We start from the raw sequence: 14396 nt of genomic DNA, 5'->3' as shown, positions 1-14396 counted from the left end.
TTGCCACTAGCCTTCAATGTGGATGAAGCCACGCGCGACGGGTCTATAGATAGCCGCTACGTCCCAGTATGTATTGTATAAGCTTTCGTATATGAATGCACAATGAACAATTATCTGCATTTGTGACGGTACGTCCACTTTCGTGTTATACGGATTGCTACGACAAGGCGAGCGGCTGTGTTTTCTTTTTCATATGAAACGAACACGTGTACAATCAGAAAAATAAATTGTGATTCTAGAAAAAGAGAAAATCATTCGAAAGCTCCTGCCGTGAAACAATAGCTACGCTCCAGCGTGTAGTGCATCTTTGTCACTACTTTCATTAACGGCACAGAGAGCAAGCTTGGCGGACGCTTAAGCTGCACCTTTAAACGTAGACCACGAAAGCGTGTTGTGACCATGTTTGCATCGTCTTTCCAATTGCTAGTATAATTCATTCGCTTCACTGTGGATACCTAAACCACGCCGTAAGATAAATCTATGTGCGCAGGTTCACCCGCGTGCTATTACCCACGTGTGGAGCTTACGAAGCGCTGATGGATCTTGCCAATTCAACCTTTATCCTAGACATGATGGTGATGGTGACTGCAAACGTGACGGCAAAATACTCGCGTAGACTGTCTATATAAATACCATCGCAATAATAAAGCGCCATGCTTACCTTCGTCTCGCGAAAGCTCGTCTTTCTGTCCACCAACCCATTCTGTGTATATTCTGGACACATGTAGTAGGAAAAAAAAACTAAATTAGTTCGTGCAGTTTGACAACTTGTAGCTATAGCAAACTATTTGCTCCTTCAGCTATGCCATTATTCATGTATTCGTTCAACGGTCTCTGCAAGAGGAGGTTTTCTTTAATAATCCGCGTTCATTACTAAATCTGCCACCGGGAGTGCTCACATGAGGGATAATGAAATACAGTGCCAGGATTCTGGGTGTGAGAGTACTTGAGCATCTAAAATAAACTTTTAAAGTTCATTTACTATTGCATAAGTCCCCTTGAGGCATAGGCATCTTAATATCATGTTTTTTGGACCTAACACCTCCCACATTATAAAACTAATTATGTTATGACATGTACGTAATCATTATTGTAAATTATTCGTTTGCATTATCCCTCTTTTTTCAGAGTCATAATTTTACTGTGTACAATTTTAAGCCAATACTTACTACTGTCACATATATCCTCTTTATAGCCTTCAAAACCAAGCTCTGTGATTATTATTCTTCAGTAATGTTTTACATCCTGTAAACCACTATACCTAAATATAAATGTTCAGCCAAAATAACAGAACTACCTGAACAAAATCTCTTTCTTTATTTCTAGGCTCAAGTAATGTGCCACTTCCACCCCAGATTAGCCAAATGAATTTCTTGAGAATACTAACATTACTAGGTTCCCTTCAAAGAACAATCAACTTGTTTCTGAAATTCGAAGAATGGAAAACTGACAACCCTATTTTACGTCTTATCAATTTGAAATGCAATATCATGTGAGATTGAATCATCATCGTTTGTAACTACACTTCAAAGCCTTAACAAAAAATGCTGTCTCGACAAATCTTGGGAGCTATCACACTAACTTTATAATCTACAATTTCTTATTGTTTTTATTGCTTTATTACCATTTCCGCCAATTTTTATGAGCATGCTTTCTTAGAGATCATTACCTTTAAATATTTGATGTTATTGTTTCTTGAGGAATTCATCATGGTTTTCTTTTCCAGCCATTACTTGTATGTCAGTTGGTATTCATTGTTTTGCATGCCACTGTTTGCTCAATTTTATTGTGCTTACTTTGTTCAGATGTGTTCATTACACCTCCATGAAGATGATCTTTCGTATAAATTTAGTTTTTTCCACCTATGCTAATTGTTGTGTAATTTCAGATTTACAAATCACGGCAGTTTCTTTGTTTCTTCCTTTCATTTTTCAATCTTACCTTACTTTGACTTTTTATGCTTGAATTCTTCTTAGCGTTTCTGCAAGTCTTGATGAATGTACTCTTTTTCTCAATGCACATTATCTCTTTACAATACAAGTGTTTTATTACTAGGAGGAACTAATAATATTTATGGTAACTATCGGACCTCCGAATGTAGTACATCAGGCTAAAGATACCGCCCTGTTTTCAAAGAAGCCGAATAAAATAGACTGAACTCGATAATAAAATGTAAAAAAGAAGTAGGAAGTTAGGGGCTTCTTTTTGTTACACACTGTTATTGAGGACAAACTGTCAATTATGCAAAACAAAGTATAGGGAACGTTATAAGTAGTAAGTGTAATGTCCCAATGAAGAAAGAAAGTAACGAAAAGCTACCCTTCCAATGGCGGGGCCGAACGTACGGCCTTCGAATGACGCATCTAATGTTTCATGAAATAAGTTACATCGCTGACCATCCCTCCGTTCACTTTATGGGGTATATAAGTGTATCTATACATGGGAGTGTCATCGCCATTAGTAACTATGACAATGAGCTTGGAAAACTCTTTTTATCTTTGCGTCACGTAGCGTCAGAACACAACGTCCCCTAAATGGGACGTTGTGTTCTAAAATATACAGGGCAAGGAAATGAAAATATACTGCTACAGCACTGAAAATGTACACAGGAACGGCAACTTACGAGGACACTTGAGCTTTGCCTGCAAAGATGGAATGTCATGCCGTTATAGTGCTCCCTGCACATTGTCTCCTGAATGGCTCGCCTAAATTCGGTTTCTACTGGATGCCTCAACCGTGTCGCTAGCAAACAATCTTCCATGCGCATAACTATTATGATTTAACACTATGATAGAACGCTAACTGCAAGTACAATTCAGAAGTCTTCCAGACGCCATACTTATTCTCTTTTTAAAGCAGCAAGATGCCCGCTGGCACGTCCCTAGGCGAAACGCGAATCTACGCAGCAGCTTTGTTGATGCTTTTGTTGCTGACTATAACCAAGTGTGTTTGAGTACAACAAAATGTATGAATTTTTCAAGCCCACGCTCCTTGCATATTATTGCTGTAATGGCAAGCTCGTTTTATTGAAATTCCGTCGTTGGTGTCAGCTTCCGGGTTGACATCAGTGCCGGCGCCGTTGGTTGCTAGCGAAACATTTTTGGCTCTGAACAAAAACCCGTAAACATGCAAACAAATAATAAATTTCCACGTCCAAGTTACTATAAAACATGGGCCGTCTGTGTGGCAAACAGGTGGTATACCACAGATCCACGAGAATGTTGAAAGTTTTTTTGTAAAAAAAGATGGCAGATCCTCAGTACAGCGGGAATCGATAGTATGAGAAGTACGGATAAGAAAGCTTGATATGTCACTCTAAAATCAGCACAACGTTACAAGGTGGAGGTAAATGATGCGGTAGATGACTTCCGTGTCATGATTATCATGTTTAAATGTGTTGTTTACCTTTGTCATCTATTCACGTCACGTGATACCTAATTTAGTTCATGTGAAGTTAGCGAAATGCCTGCGAACACGCTGTGAGCGTGGTATACTGTCACGTTCCTACATGGCATGCGAGTCAAGGTTATTAATGCACCAGTCATATATTTCGTCATCCATTGACGTCATGCAACACCAAATTTACCATGCAAAACGTGAGCACTCTATAGTCTGACGCCAGGCGTGACCAGCATCCGTCGGCACGTCCCGACGGCAACCGGCCCGAAACGCTACATGCGGCATTTCGTGCCGATGCATTACCCAGACAACACTGCGTCTCCCTCTCTTCGTGACGGAGAAACGCTGGATGCGCTCAAACAAGCATGCGTCAAAGCAACACAGTGTGGCGCGTTCCTGCGAGTATTTGGCAGGACTGGCACCTGGCGTAGCAACGCTGGCGTGACGCAACAGAATGAACGCCGGTCAGCACGCGCACCGCGTCACGTCGAAATGTATTGGCGCCTTGACTGTGACAAATCATGTTCTCACACTACACGCATCTCATGATTATCATGTTTGCACCAGTCACATACCATTGTCATTCATAGGCGCGACGTAATACTAAATTTGGCATATGTGAAGCAGCGAAACGGCCGCGAGCGCATGATGAGCGTGGCGTGTAGTCATGTTGTTACATGACACGCAAGTCGTGGTTATCGTGTTTGGATGAGTCATTTACCTGTTTCTTCCATTCGCGTCCCGTAATAACTAATTTGGTACATGTCAAGCTAGCGAAACAGCCGCAAGCACATCATGTGCGCAGCATGTAGTCAGGTTGTTACATGACACACATTTCATGTTTATCGTGTTTGCACCAGTATCAGACCTTCGTCACCAATTCACGTCCCGTAATACCAAGTTTCGTATAAGTGAAGCTAGCGAAACGGCCACTAGCGCATCATGAGCGTGGCATGTAGTCATGTTGTTACATGACACGCATCTCATGATTATCATGTTTGAAGCACTCACATACCTTCATCATTCATACACGTAGTGTAATACCAAATTTAGTATAAATGTGACGCTAGCGAAACGGCAGCGAGTGCATCATGAGAGTGGCATGTAGTCATGTTGCTACATGATACGCATTTTATAACTTTCATGTTAGGGCCTTTCGCTTGTGTTCGTCATGCAATCATGCCGTACCATACCAGTTTTGCAACATGTCAGGCGAACGAAACCACTGCAAGAGCTGCAGGACCATGAAATGTAAATCATGACATTCATGACATACCTGTTATGATTTTCATGTTATGACTAGTCAGATATGTTTTTCATACAGTCTTCTTATGCCGAACCAAGTTTTGTATCGCTACCGTTATTGAAACGGCGAGGAGAGATAAAAGTCATTTCCGGAGAGATAGATAGATAGATAGATAGATAGATAGATAGATAGATAGATAGATAGATAGATAGATAGATAGATAGATAGATAGATAGATAGATAGATAGATAGATAGATAGATAGATAGATAGATAGATAGATAGATAGATAGATAGATAGATAGATAGATAGATAGATAGATAGATAGATAGATAGATAGATAGATAGATAGATAGATAGATAGATAGATAGATAGATAGATAGATAGATAGATAGATAGATAGATAGATAGATAGATACGCTCAAAGTCGCCGAAGTTCGCTAAGAAATGCTTCGCATTTGAAAGGCCGGTGGTGCGTGTCACCGTCCCTTCGATAGCGAGAGTTGTCCGGCCCTGCAAGCCGCCCACCCCCGAGCTGTGCTGAGAAATGAGGAGTATTTCCGAGCATAGAGTTTCCTAAAATTGGCTGGAGGGGACTCTGGTGCTGCAATCATTCAGTGACCATGGGAACGATGGGTAGTGCACACATGTGTCTTGTCTTCGTAATTGCGGATGGCAAATCGTACATGCGGCTTCGTTTATTGCTGTGTTTCAGTTTTTTTTTTTTGAAAGAAAGATTCAACCCTTTTGAACTTCGTACCCGATTTGGAAAGGTAAGTCTAAAAGAATAACTTGGTGAATCGCAACCGCAGAACATTTGCTAATATTTGCTTCGTGAGAAAGCAGCTCCAAGCCACACTAACACACATGGAGCCAAAAGCAGGCCAGAAGTATGAATATTAGACAAACGTGTGTACCACCCTTCATTCCTTCGCTCGCTGAAGTACAGTGCGTTGCAGCTCCCATAGACACTAGCACCAGAGTTCCCTCATGTGTACATTAGAAAACTCTATGTTTCCGAGAGTCATACATATTCAAAAACGCTCTTGAATTTATCTTGACTTGCCACAGCCTCCAATGCAGCACGAACGCGTCTCGAACGCGGTGCCTCAAGTCGTTGCCAAGACATGAAGCACAAACGCGTTCCAAACGCACTGCATTGAAGGCGGTGACAAGTCAAGTTCGAGACAGAAAATTGACAGCATAGCCACGGAGTGAGAGATGGAGTGTGGGGTGAAGCATTCATTCGTTCATTCGTTCTTGCTTCTGTCCGTCCATGCGTCCGTCTGTGTGAGCATTCATGCGTCCATCCACCTGCCCGTGCGTGCGTCTTTTCGTGCGTCCGTCCCTGCGTTCGTCCATGCATCCGCACCTGCGTCCGTTCATGCGTCCATGCATGCATCTGTCTGTGTGTCCATTCGTCCATCTATTCAACACTCCAAGTACTACCATCTCGCATCTTTTCTTCACATATTATTCCCCATATATAAGCACCGCCATCCAGCGGACATTCCAAGGACTACACAAAAGGTGGGACACACACACTTTCTTGTGGCTTGCGCTCGGGTCTACTTCCCCCCTTTAACCACCTCGAGTTCATAGTATTTCATGGTATAACTAGTTCACTGTATTCATGGCACTGCGGCCCAACACTCGCTTAACCTTTCTAAAACCAAGAGGGCTACGCCCAGCGAGTATAACGTAGCAATCTTTTTCTGTCAGACAGTGCTCAATGTATATGCCAACGTCTGCTAATGGGAAATGAGAGACAGGAGAATTCGGCTTTTACTTTCTTACGGCTTGCGCTTCATATCTACTTACTTCTCACCTTTAACCACCTCGAGCTCATTCATGGTATATACTAGTTCATTGTATTCATGGCACTGCGGCTCAACGCTCGCAAAACCTTTTTAAAACTAAGGAAGTTACACCCAGCGAGTATAACGTAGCAACCCTTTCGTGTCAGGTAGTGCTCAATGTACATGCCAATGGCTGCTAATGGGGATCTCAGCGTGCGCGTTAACTAGAAGCCAAATGCTCCTCTCTCTCATTCCCCGTTAGCAGCCATTGGCATGTACATTGAGCATTATTTTTTATTGTTCAACAACGCACAGAAGAAATCTCTCACCGGCACCACTTTCGAGGTCAAAGTTTTATACTTGTTACATACTACAATGGCTACGAAGGAAGAATGGGTGCCGCTATAAGAAGCTTCGCCCCTAAAAGCGATTCTAAATACGTGGAAAAGGTAGTGCACAATGCAATTTCTGTTTAATTTGAAGGTGTTTAGCTTCTTGCGAATACCACCACGTGAATTCAACACTTTGCTTGAGCTGCGGCACCCCGCCATCTCCACGTCATGCATTCCGTGGTGGCTATGCTGCCACAGACCCAGAGGAACGCACTCATTTGTATCTGGCGACAGGAGGCCAGTGCAATGATCAAAAACAAGAAAAAATTGAGCATTGCTGATTGGTTCCAGCAGCTTTGCGATTGCAGTCACGTGACTGAAAGATTGGTCAGGAAACGACTAGCCAAAGTAGTCACTTTGCGACCATTTGCGACTGTTCGCAACTGTTTGCGAGAGTCGCGAATAGGTGCACGACCGCTGCTAGGCGCTGGTGTGCACCAACCTTTACACTGTTGAGTGTGACCTCTGCCAACGCTTGAAATATGAAGTGAGGATGTTAAGACGTGCCATCGAGGAGCTCAAGCGCGAAAGCACCCGGCATGTGGAAACACAAGAACAAAATGTTGTGCAACATATGAGCGAAGCAAAGGTCCAGTTTCACACAGGTCAGAAACAGCGTTTTTGCTTTTATGAATGTGGAACAGATGTCATGCTTGGACAAGGTAATATGTACCACTCCTGCAAATACTGAGTGTGTTAGTGTATGTTTTCATCACAAACATTACTAGGGTCATGTTGCTTTTTCAGTTCTTCCAAAGGCTGTGTTTTTTACTATTTTATCAAGCAGTGTGTCTGCCTTGCCCACGGCCCGAAAGAAAGTCCCGCGTGATATACAGCTCCTTACACTCTTGATGAAGCTGCAGCTCAACGTTCCCTTCAAAGACCTGGCGTGCCGGTTTAGTTATGTGATATTATCCAGGACAGTAAGTCAGAGTTTTAGGACTGTACTTGACACCATGTCACATTTGTGTAAAACCTGGTAATGTTCCCAAGCCATAAAGTATGCTAGAGTGGACTGACTTAAAAAGAACTGAAGTATTTTCCTAGGCTTCGGGCAATTATTTACTGCACCAAGTTGCATGTGTTCAGGTATGTTCTGGATACTTTTTCCCGTACGACTGCTTTCCGTCGCATTCATTATTTAAACTACTTGAAGCTGAAAAACATTCTAAATACACTACGAACACAGAGAAAGAAGGCAACAATTGAGTTTCAGCTAGTTTTTCACGTTCAATAGGTATCTACTTGCCTAACTGTTGACATTGTTGCTTAAATTGCCTTTTTAGATCACTCATGTTGCTAAAATTGCCTTTTTAGGTCACTCAACCTGGATGAGCAACAGGTATGGAGCACATATAAAAAGAGTGCCACATTGAAATATCTAGTTGCCTTTAGTCCACACGGTTCTGTGTTTGTGTCAAAAACATGTGGACGCAGGATATCTGACAAAGCGCTGACATTATTAAGTGGTGAGTTCCACACGCTCCCTTTTTGTGTTGTAGAAGCATTCGCTACGTTTCCTCCACTAACCCGAGCACGAGAACCTTTATGCTGTTGTTACTATCTTTGAGTCATGAAATGCACGTCAAATCGCCCACACTGCTGGTTCATTTGTGTCAAAATGCAAATTTTGTGGCTGGCCTAGCACAACCTACGTTATGTATAAATAAATATGAAATGATGGTTTTTCAAGGATTTATTAGGCATCTTGAAAGTGAAGACCAAGTTCTGGCAGACCCTGGATTTTGGTTTTTCAACTATTTTAAGACAGAAATGTGCAGCTGATAACACCCAGTTTTTTTGAGGGCCGACTGCAACTATCAGGACAAGAGGACACAACATCAAGGAGGACTTCTTCATCCCGCATCATTGTTGAACGCACAATCGGCCACATAAAGAAATAGCGTAAAATGGTTCATACAATGCATAAAAAAGTTGTCGGCATCTATGATGAGATACCCTTTGTTGTTGCTTATTTGACAAACATATGTCCACCGTTATCTAAGAAGGGTGAGTACCATGTCAACTGTTGTTGTTATGTGGGGGAGGGAATGCCGACTAATTCATTGGCACCATCTTAATATGTCGTTTATTTTATAGTAGCATAAAGACATGAAAAGGAGCAAGCCGAGAAATTGGATATTTTGTTTACATGAAATATCTTTGCCATAGCCTATGAAACTGCTACTGCCTATGCAAGCTTACACACAAATGTAGGGAATGTGCAGCATAAACTTAGTAAGCAAGCCCCACATGCTGCAGGAGCTTAGCCCTCAAAAAAAGGGGATGTGCAGAGTAAATGCAGTGGCGAAATTTCACCTTAAAAAGAAACTTATCACATGAGAACATGAGACGTGCATTGTAAATCCACACAATTAGCCTTACATATCACAGTATTCAAACGAACAAGCAGAAGGGATGTGCAGGGTAAATGCAGTAGACTAGTTTCACCCTCAACAGTAACTTAGCACTCAATAACATGAAACGTGCAATGTGAACGCACTCGATGAGCCTCACCTATCACAGTATTTAGATGAACGAACAGAAGGTATGTGCAGGGTGAGTGCAGTAGACTAGTGTCACCCTCAACAGCAACTCAGCATACAAGAACAAGGGTTGTGCAAAATAAACGCACTCGATGAGCCTTATATATGATAATATTTAAATGAAGAAACGCAAGAGCTGCGCAGGGTGATTGCAGTAGACTAGTATTATCCTAAACAGCAACTTAGCATGTAGGAACAAGAGACATGCAATGTAAACGAACTCGATGAGCCCTACATTTCACAATAATTGAATGAACAAACGCATGACTTGTGCAGGGTGAATGTGGTAGACTACTGTCACCCTCGACAGCAGCTTAGCATGTGAGAGCATGGGACGTGCAATGTAAACACACTTGTTGAGCCTTAAATATCAGAGCATTTAAATGAACAAGTGCAACGGTTGTGCAGGGTAAATACCCTAGACTAGTGTCACTCACAACCAGAACATAGCATGTAATAACATCGGACGTGCAATGTAAATGTACGAGATGAGCTTTACATATATCATAGTAGTTAAGTGAAAAAGTGCGGTGGATGTGCTGGTTAAACACAGAACTCCTGTGTACTTAGATTTAGATGCACAAGAACCCCTCGTGGCCAAAAATCATCCGGAGTCCCATATTATGGCAATGCCTCATAATCATGCCTCGTTTAAGCATGTTAAACACCTGCCACTAACTGAAGTGAACAAGTCTCACAATGATTTTTAAAACATTGTTGTTCATGCATATTGTAAACCCTATTGGATTAGTAGTTCTACTTGTTCTCTGTGATAGTGCCCATTCCAATGCACTGTCTAGGCTGTGTTGCAGAGAATGATTCTTGGCATGACAATCTCTTATATGAGACTGTACACGCTCACAATGTTCACATGCATAAGATCTCACTCTCTCTCTCTCTCTATTATTACCAGGTGCCCATTGCTCTCAATTCGGACATAGAAATAGGACTTTCTTATGTTATGCAGGTTGAGAAGTAGCTAAGCCTGCACCTGGTCATAGTAAGAGCGACTCTCTTTCAAGCTTCCTGCAGAATCAAGACAGAAGTCTTTTTTTTCTGCTGGCCTTGTGGAATCTGGTTCACTGTGTTGCAGTCTGAGAGGCTGTACAAGCACTTGATTTCGCGTGTGCTGAATCATAGCGACCGCACCTGAAAATTCCGACTGGACTGCCACCAAGAAAAGGGCAGTTTAGATTATTCATTATTTCACGGTCTTCAATTATTGCATTAATATGCTGCTGCCACAAAAAATCAAGCAGCGTCTCTTTCACGACAGGTTCAATTGTAACGTCATACGGCACTGCGGACACATTATTAAAGCGTGGGCTGAAAATCTGATTTATTAATGTGCTACAGCAAACATTCTTTGAACGACAAACATCCTTGAATATAGAGGCTCTCACTCTTCCTTTTCGGTGCAAATAATAAAGCAAACTGTCTCGCTGACTTCTTGTGCCTAGCTCAATAGTCTTGGCATCACCCCTGTAATGGTAAGCTTTTCCATCACTGCTTGTGCTAATTCGCCAACATTTTCGCTCTGGAGTCACTGCTGGGACATTTGTAAAGCTATGTTCCTCCAGTGGCATTTCTTCCGCTGCTATTTCTCCTATTCGGCACGTGGTTAGCGTGAAAACTCGAGCACAGATAGGAACCTGTAATGAAGGTTGCCAAGGTTATGAACCTTGAACGGCGGAAGCTATGGCACATGCTCTCTGAAAGGCCAGCAATATCATGTACTCACCTCTCGCAGTTTCCGTATAACACTGTTGGAATCTGGCAAGTCACGTGACGCTGTGTCCTTCCTCTTTCAAGGCACTGTTGGCAGAACGCCACAAGTGTGGCGTTTGAATGACAATTCTTTACTTTTTTTTGCCTGAATCTGAAATATACCATTGATGCGCACTGTATGGTCGAGAAATTCACAACGTAAAACAGCAGAATGCATTGGGTTGTTTCTGCAGTTATCAGAGCTACATGCCGCATATTCTTTCATTTATAGCAAATTGCGACATTTTCTCGCCTTTTTCAGGCGAGGTTTCCCCCACTGACATAGAGAATTAGTTGGAGCAGCACCGTCAGAATCGACTTTCGTCCATAAATTAACGGCGACACACTGCCGCGCACTGCAGGATCGTCCCAACCTAGACATGTAATCCACGATGAACCATATTCCACCATTACACTTGCTACTAAAAAGGCTTCACCGTGGAATATTTTACAGCACAACGGATTAGAAACGGACAGAGAAGAAACATGGCGCTGTTTCCCTTCTGTGTCCGTTTCTGCCCATTGCGCTGTAAAATATTTTACTATGAGCATTCACCAACTGGCCCAACTCGCAATTTTGCTTTAAAAAGGCTTGTGCCACAATATGAAACGGAAGCTTGAGCATGAAAAAAGGTTTCAATGCTTTTCATGGGGTACACATAGCTGTATTAAGCCAAAGAATGCATAGCAGGTGCTTACTACTGCGTGATAATTACGAAATAACAAGGAGTAATATTTGACAGCAAGTGATTAGCATAACTTTCAGTCTTAGCAACAGGAATTATTAAATTACCATTCAGAAGTTAACAAAATCCATCTTGTGAGGCACTACTGCAAAAACCGTAAGGCACAGCATGTGCTACCACTCCGCCCTTTTCGTAAGCAGTATTTTGTCAAATTCCATATCTATTTTTTATTTAGTGAATTTCTCTTTGAAAATTGCTAATGACACTCTTTATGCATTGTCTGTTGTGAATATTTATCTGCCTCGGTTGGCTCCACATGTGTTTCTCACACAAAAAGGACCATTCATAGATTCTCTTTCCTTTTACAGTCCGGTATAGGTAACAATCGTTGACAAGATACATTACCCTGCCATGCATGTGCACCTGGCGACTTGCGTTTGGCCATCTCCGTTGTCGCTACACTCGTACAGAGGCCCTTGCATTTGCGAGGGGCTAAAATAGGCCTTTAAAACACGTAGTTTTGGTCTGGGCCTAGCTGTTTGTATTTTGTGAACTTTTCCTGAAAAACTGAATATTAGTCATTATACTGAATAGGCAAATAATAGGTCTAAGGCAACCGCCTCAGTAAAGCATGAAGTTCCACTAAAAGCATGCACTATGCTGCCACTTGCCTCAATTCAGGACTGTCAGCCCATCCCTCTCATGACCAGGAAGTTACGTAGAGCGGTGCTGTTTGATTACTGCAGCTGTGAAGCAAAGACGTTCTTTAGTCATATTTTGTAATGTCTCATTTGTGCATTCGAACGATTTACAACTCTACATGTACTGCTAAACCCATCTACATGAAAACAATTATAGTAATAATGCATTATTTTTTTATTCCATTAGAAAATGTGCACAAAGTAACCAAAGCAACATTCTCAAAAGTGACGCCAGCATGACTAATGTTTAGAGGCATTGCAAGTGAAAATAGCATTTTTGGGGACATGTGCTTCACAATATGCCCACATGCTTCGCTAAAAAAGACTAATTTGGGCAAGCTGTTTGTTGTAGCAACAGTAATAAATTTAGCTTACCGGACTTGAGATACTGATACGTATCTAAGACACGAAAAGCCTCAGAAGCATTGCCATCATGCCTTTCTTTTTCTGATAATACGAGGTTATCTAAGCAAAGTTATTCTCTGCCCACAGGTGCTCGCAGTTTTCATAATTTAAATTCCGCATTGCGTCTACGTTGAAGGCAACTGGACACCTGGAACAGCCAATAATTATCGTTAAGACTTGTTATATGCAACCATACGCAAGTAAACACACTTGCTTTGCATGCATTCAATCAGCTTTAACAAGATTAGGCATGGTCTTGTATACAGATCATAAATATGTTAGTGCAACAAAAGTTTTTGAATTGAAGTTTTGACGCATCTTACAAATGCAGTCATTATATTTTTGAAAACAACCCTTTCAGAATGCTTACCAAAACTGCTAAATTTTTTGATCACGTTGTTTTTCAATTGTGCACGGATATTTATGATCTAACAAACTGCTCACCTGGATTGTGTACATTCCTATAGTTAGCTTGCACATGTTTCCATGCATCACTGATTTTCTTAAGCTTTTTAAGGGTTCTTTTTACTCAGCTCTTTCGGGCTAAGAGGAACATGGTATACAAAGAGAATAAAAATGTTCACTACAACATTTCTTTTTTTACACTGCTGTATGTGCTTTCTATACATTTACACTGCAGTTCTAAATTAATTTTTTCGTGTCTTTATTCTATCACAAGGAATTTTGTCGCTGTTGTACTTGTACTTGCTGCAGTCCCAGTGTAAGTTGCAGCTCGAATATATACAGCAAAGGTGGACACTTGTAGGTCATATGTGTTACTTTCAGTGGCCTTTTTTAGAACACATAAGTAGAAGCGGGTGGAAATATGGCAAAAACAGTGGAAGGAAAATTTCACTGCAAGCAATACAAGCCACCAAGATAATTTGCCAAATCAATAGCTGCATTATTACAAGCTTTTCCATCAAACCTTCGTGTGTAGTTTGGAGCTACTCGGTAAGGGGAAACATAGCGTTGTCTTTTGATCATAACTCATGATTATGACTATAGGGTTGCTGTGAAGTTGTCATTAAAGCTAGTACTAACATTTATTGTACTCTGTACTAGTGGTACTCATTATGCAGTGAGTTGTTTCTTTGACGTGAGTTGTTTAGTGTGAGACAACTGTCATGCCACATTTTTTTCGATATATATAACAATAGAAGAGCACAATTTTAGATCAGTTTGTAAGGCTCGTTCAAAAAAAATATCAGCACAAAAATTAACAGGACTGTAAATGAAGCATACAAACGACAGTGATCCAACGAACCGGCAGCTAGTGAGCATCGTTAAGTCTGGAGAAAGCACAAGGAGTCAATATGTGCACAAATATTTTTAAAAACCTTAACACAGTTTAATTTAACTCTAAGCTCAAGCCCTAAACAATGTAGTGCTCTTCCTATTCTTTTCTTTTAAGGTCAAAAATATTTATCTGCTTTAGTGAGGCCATCCGAGCC

At 41.4% G+C, this 14396-nt stretch overlaps 1 protein-coding gene across 1 annotated transcript in view; it reads right to left on the bottom strand.

Moving 5' to 3' along the window:
• LOC119172568 (phospholipid-transporting ATPase ABCA3) overlaps positions 1-14396 on the bottom strand; it is a 451578-nt gene that overhangs the window by 333810 nt on the left and 103372 nt on the right. The window contains exon 5 of the mRNA XM_075893215.1: positions 662-714. Coding sequence (XP_075749330.1) covers positions 662-714 — 53 coding nt within the window. The remainder of the gene's footprint in view (positions 1-661; positions 715-14396) is intronic.

The sequence above is a fragment of the Rhipicephalus microplus genome, chromosome 4 (genome assembly GCF_043290135.1).
Source record: "Rhipicephalus microplus isolate Deutch F79 chromosome 4, USDA_Rmic, whole genome shotgun sequence".
NCBI classification, from domain to species: domain Eukaryota; kingdom Metazoa; phylum Arthropoda; class Arachnida; order Ixodida; family Ixodidae; genus Rhipicephalus; species Rhipicephalus microplus.
This window is presented reverse-complemented; position numbering and strand designations above follow the sequence as displayed.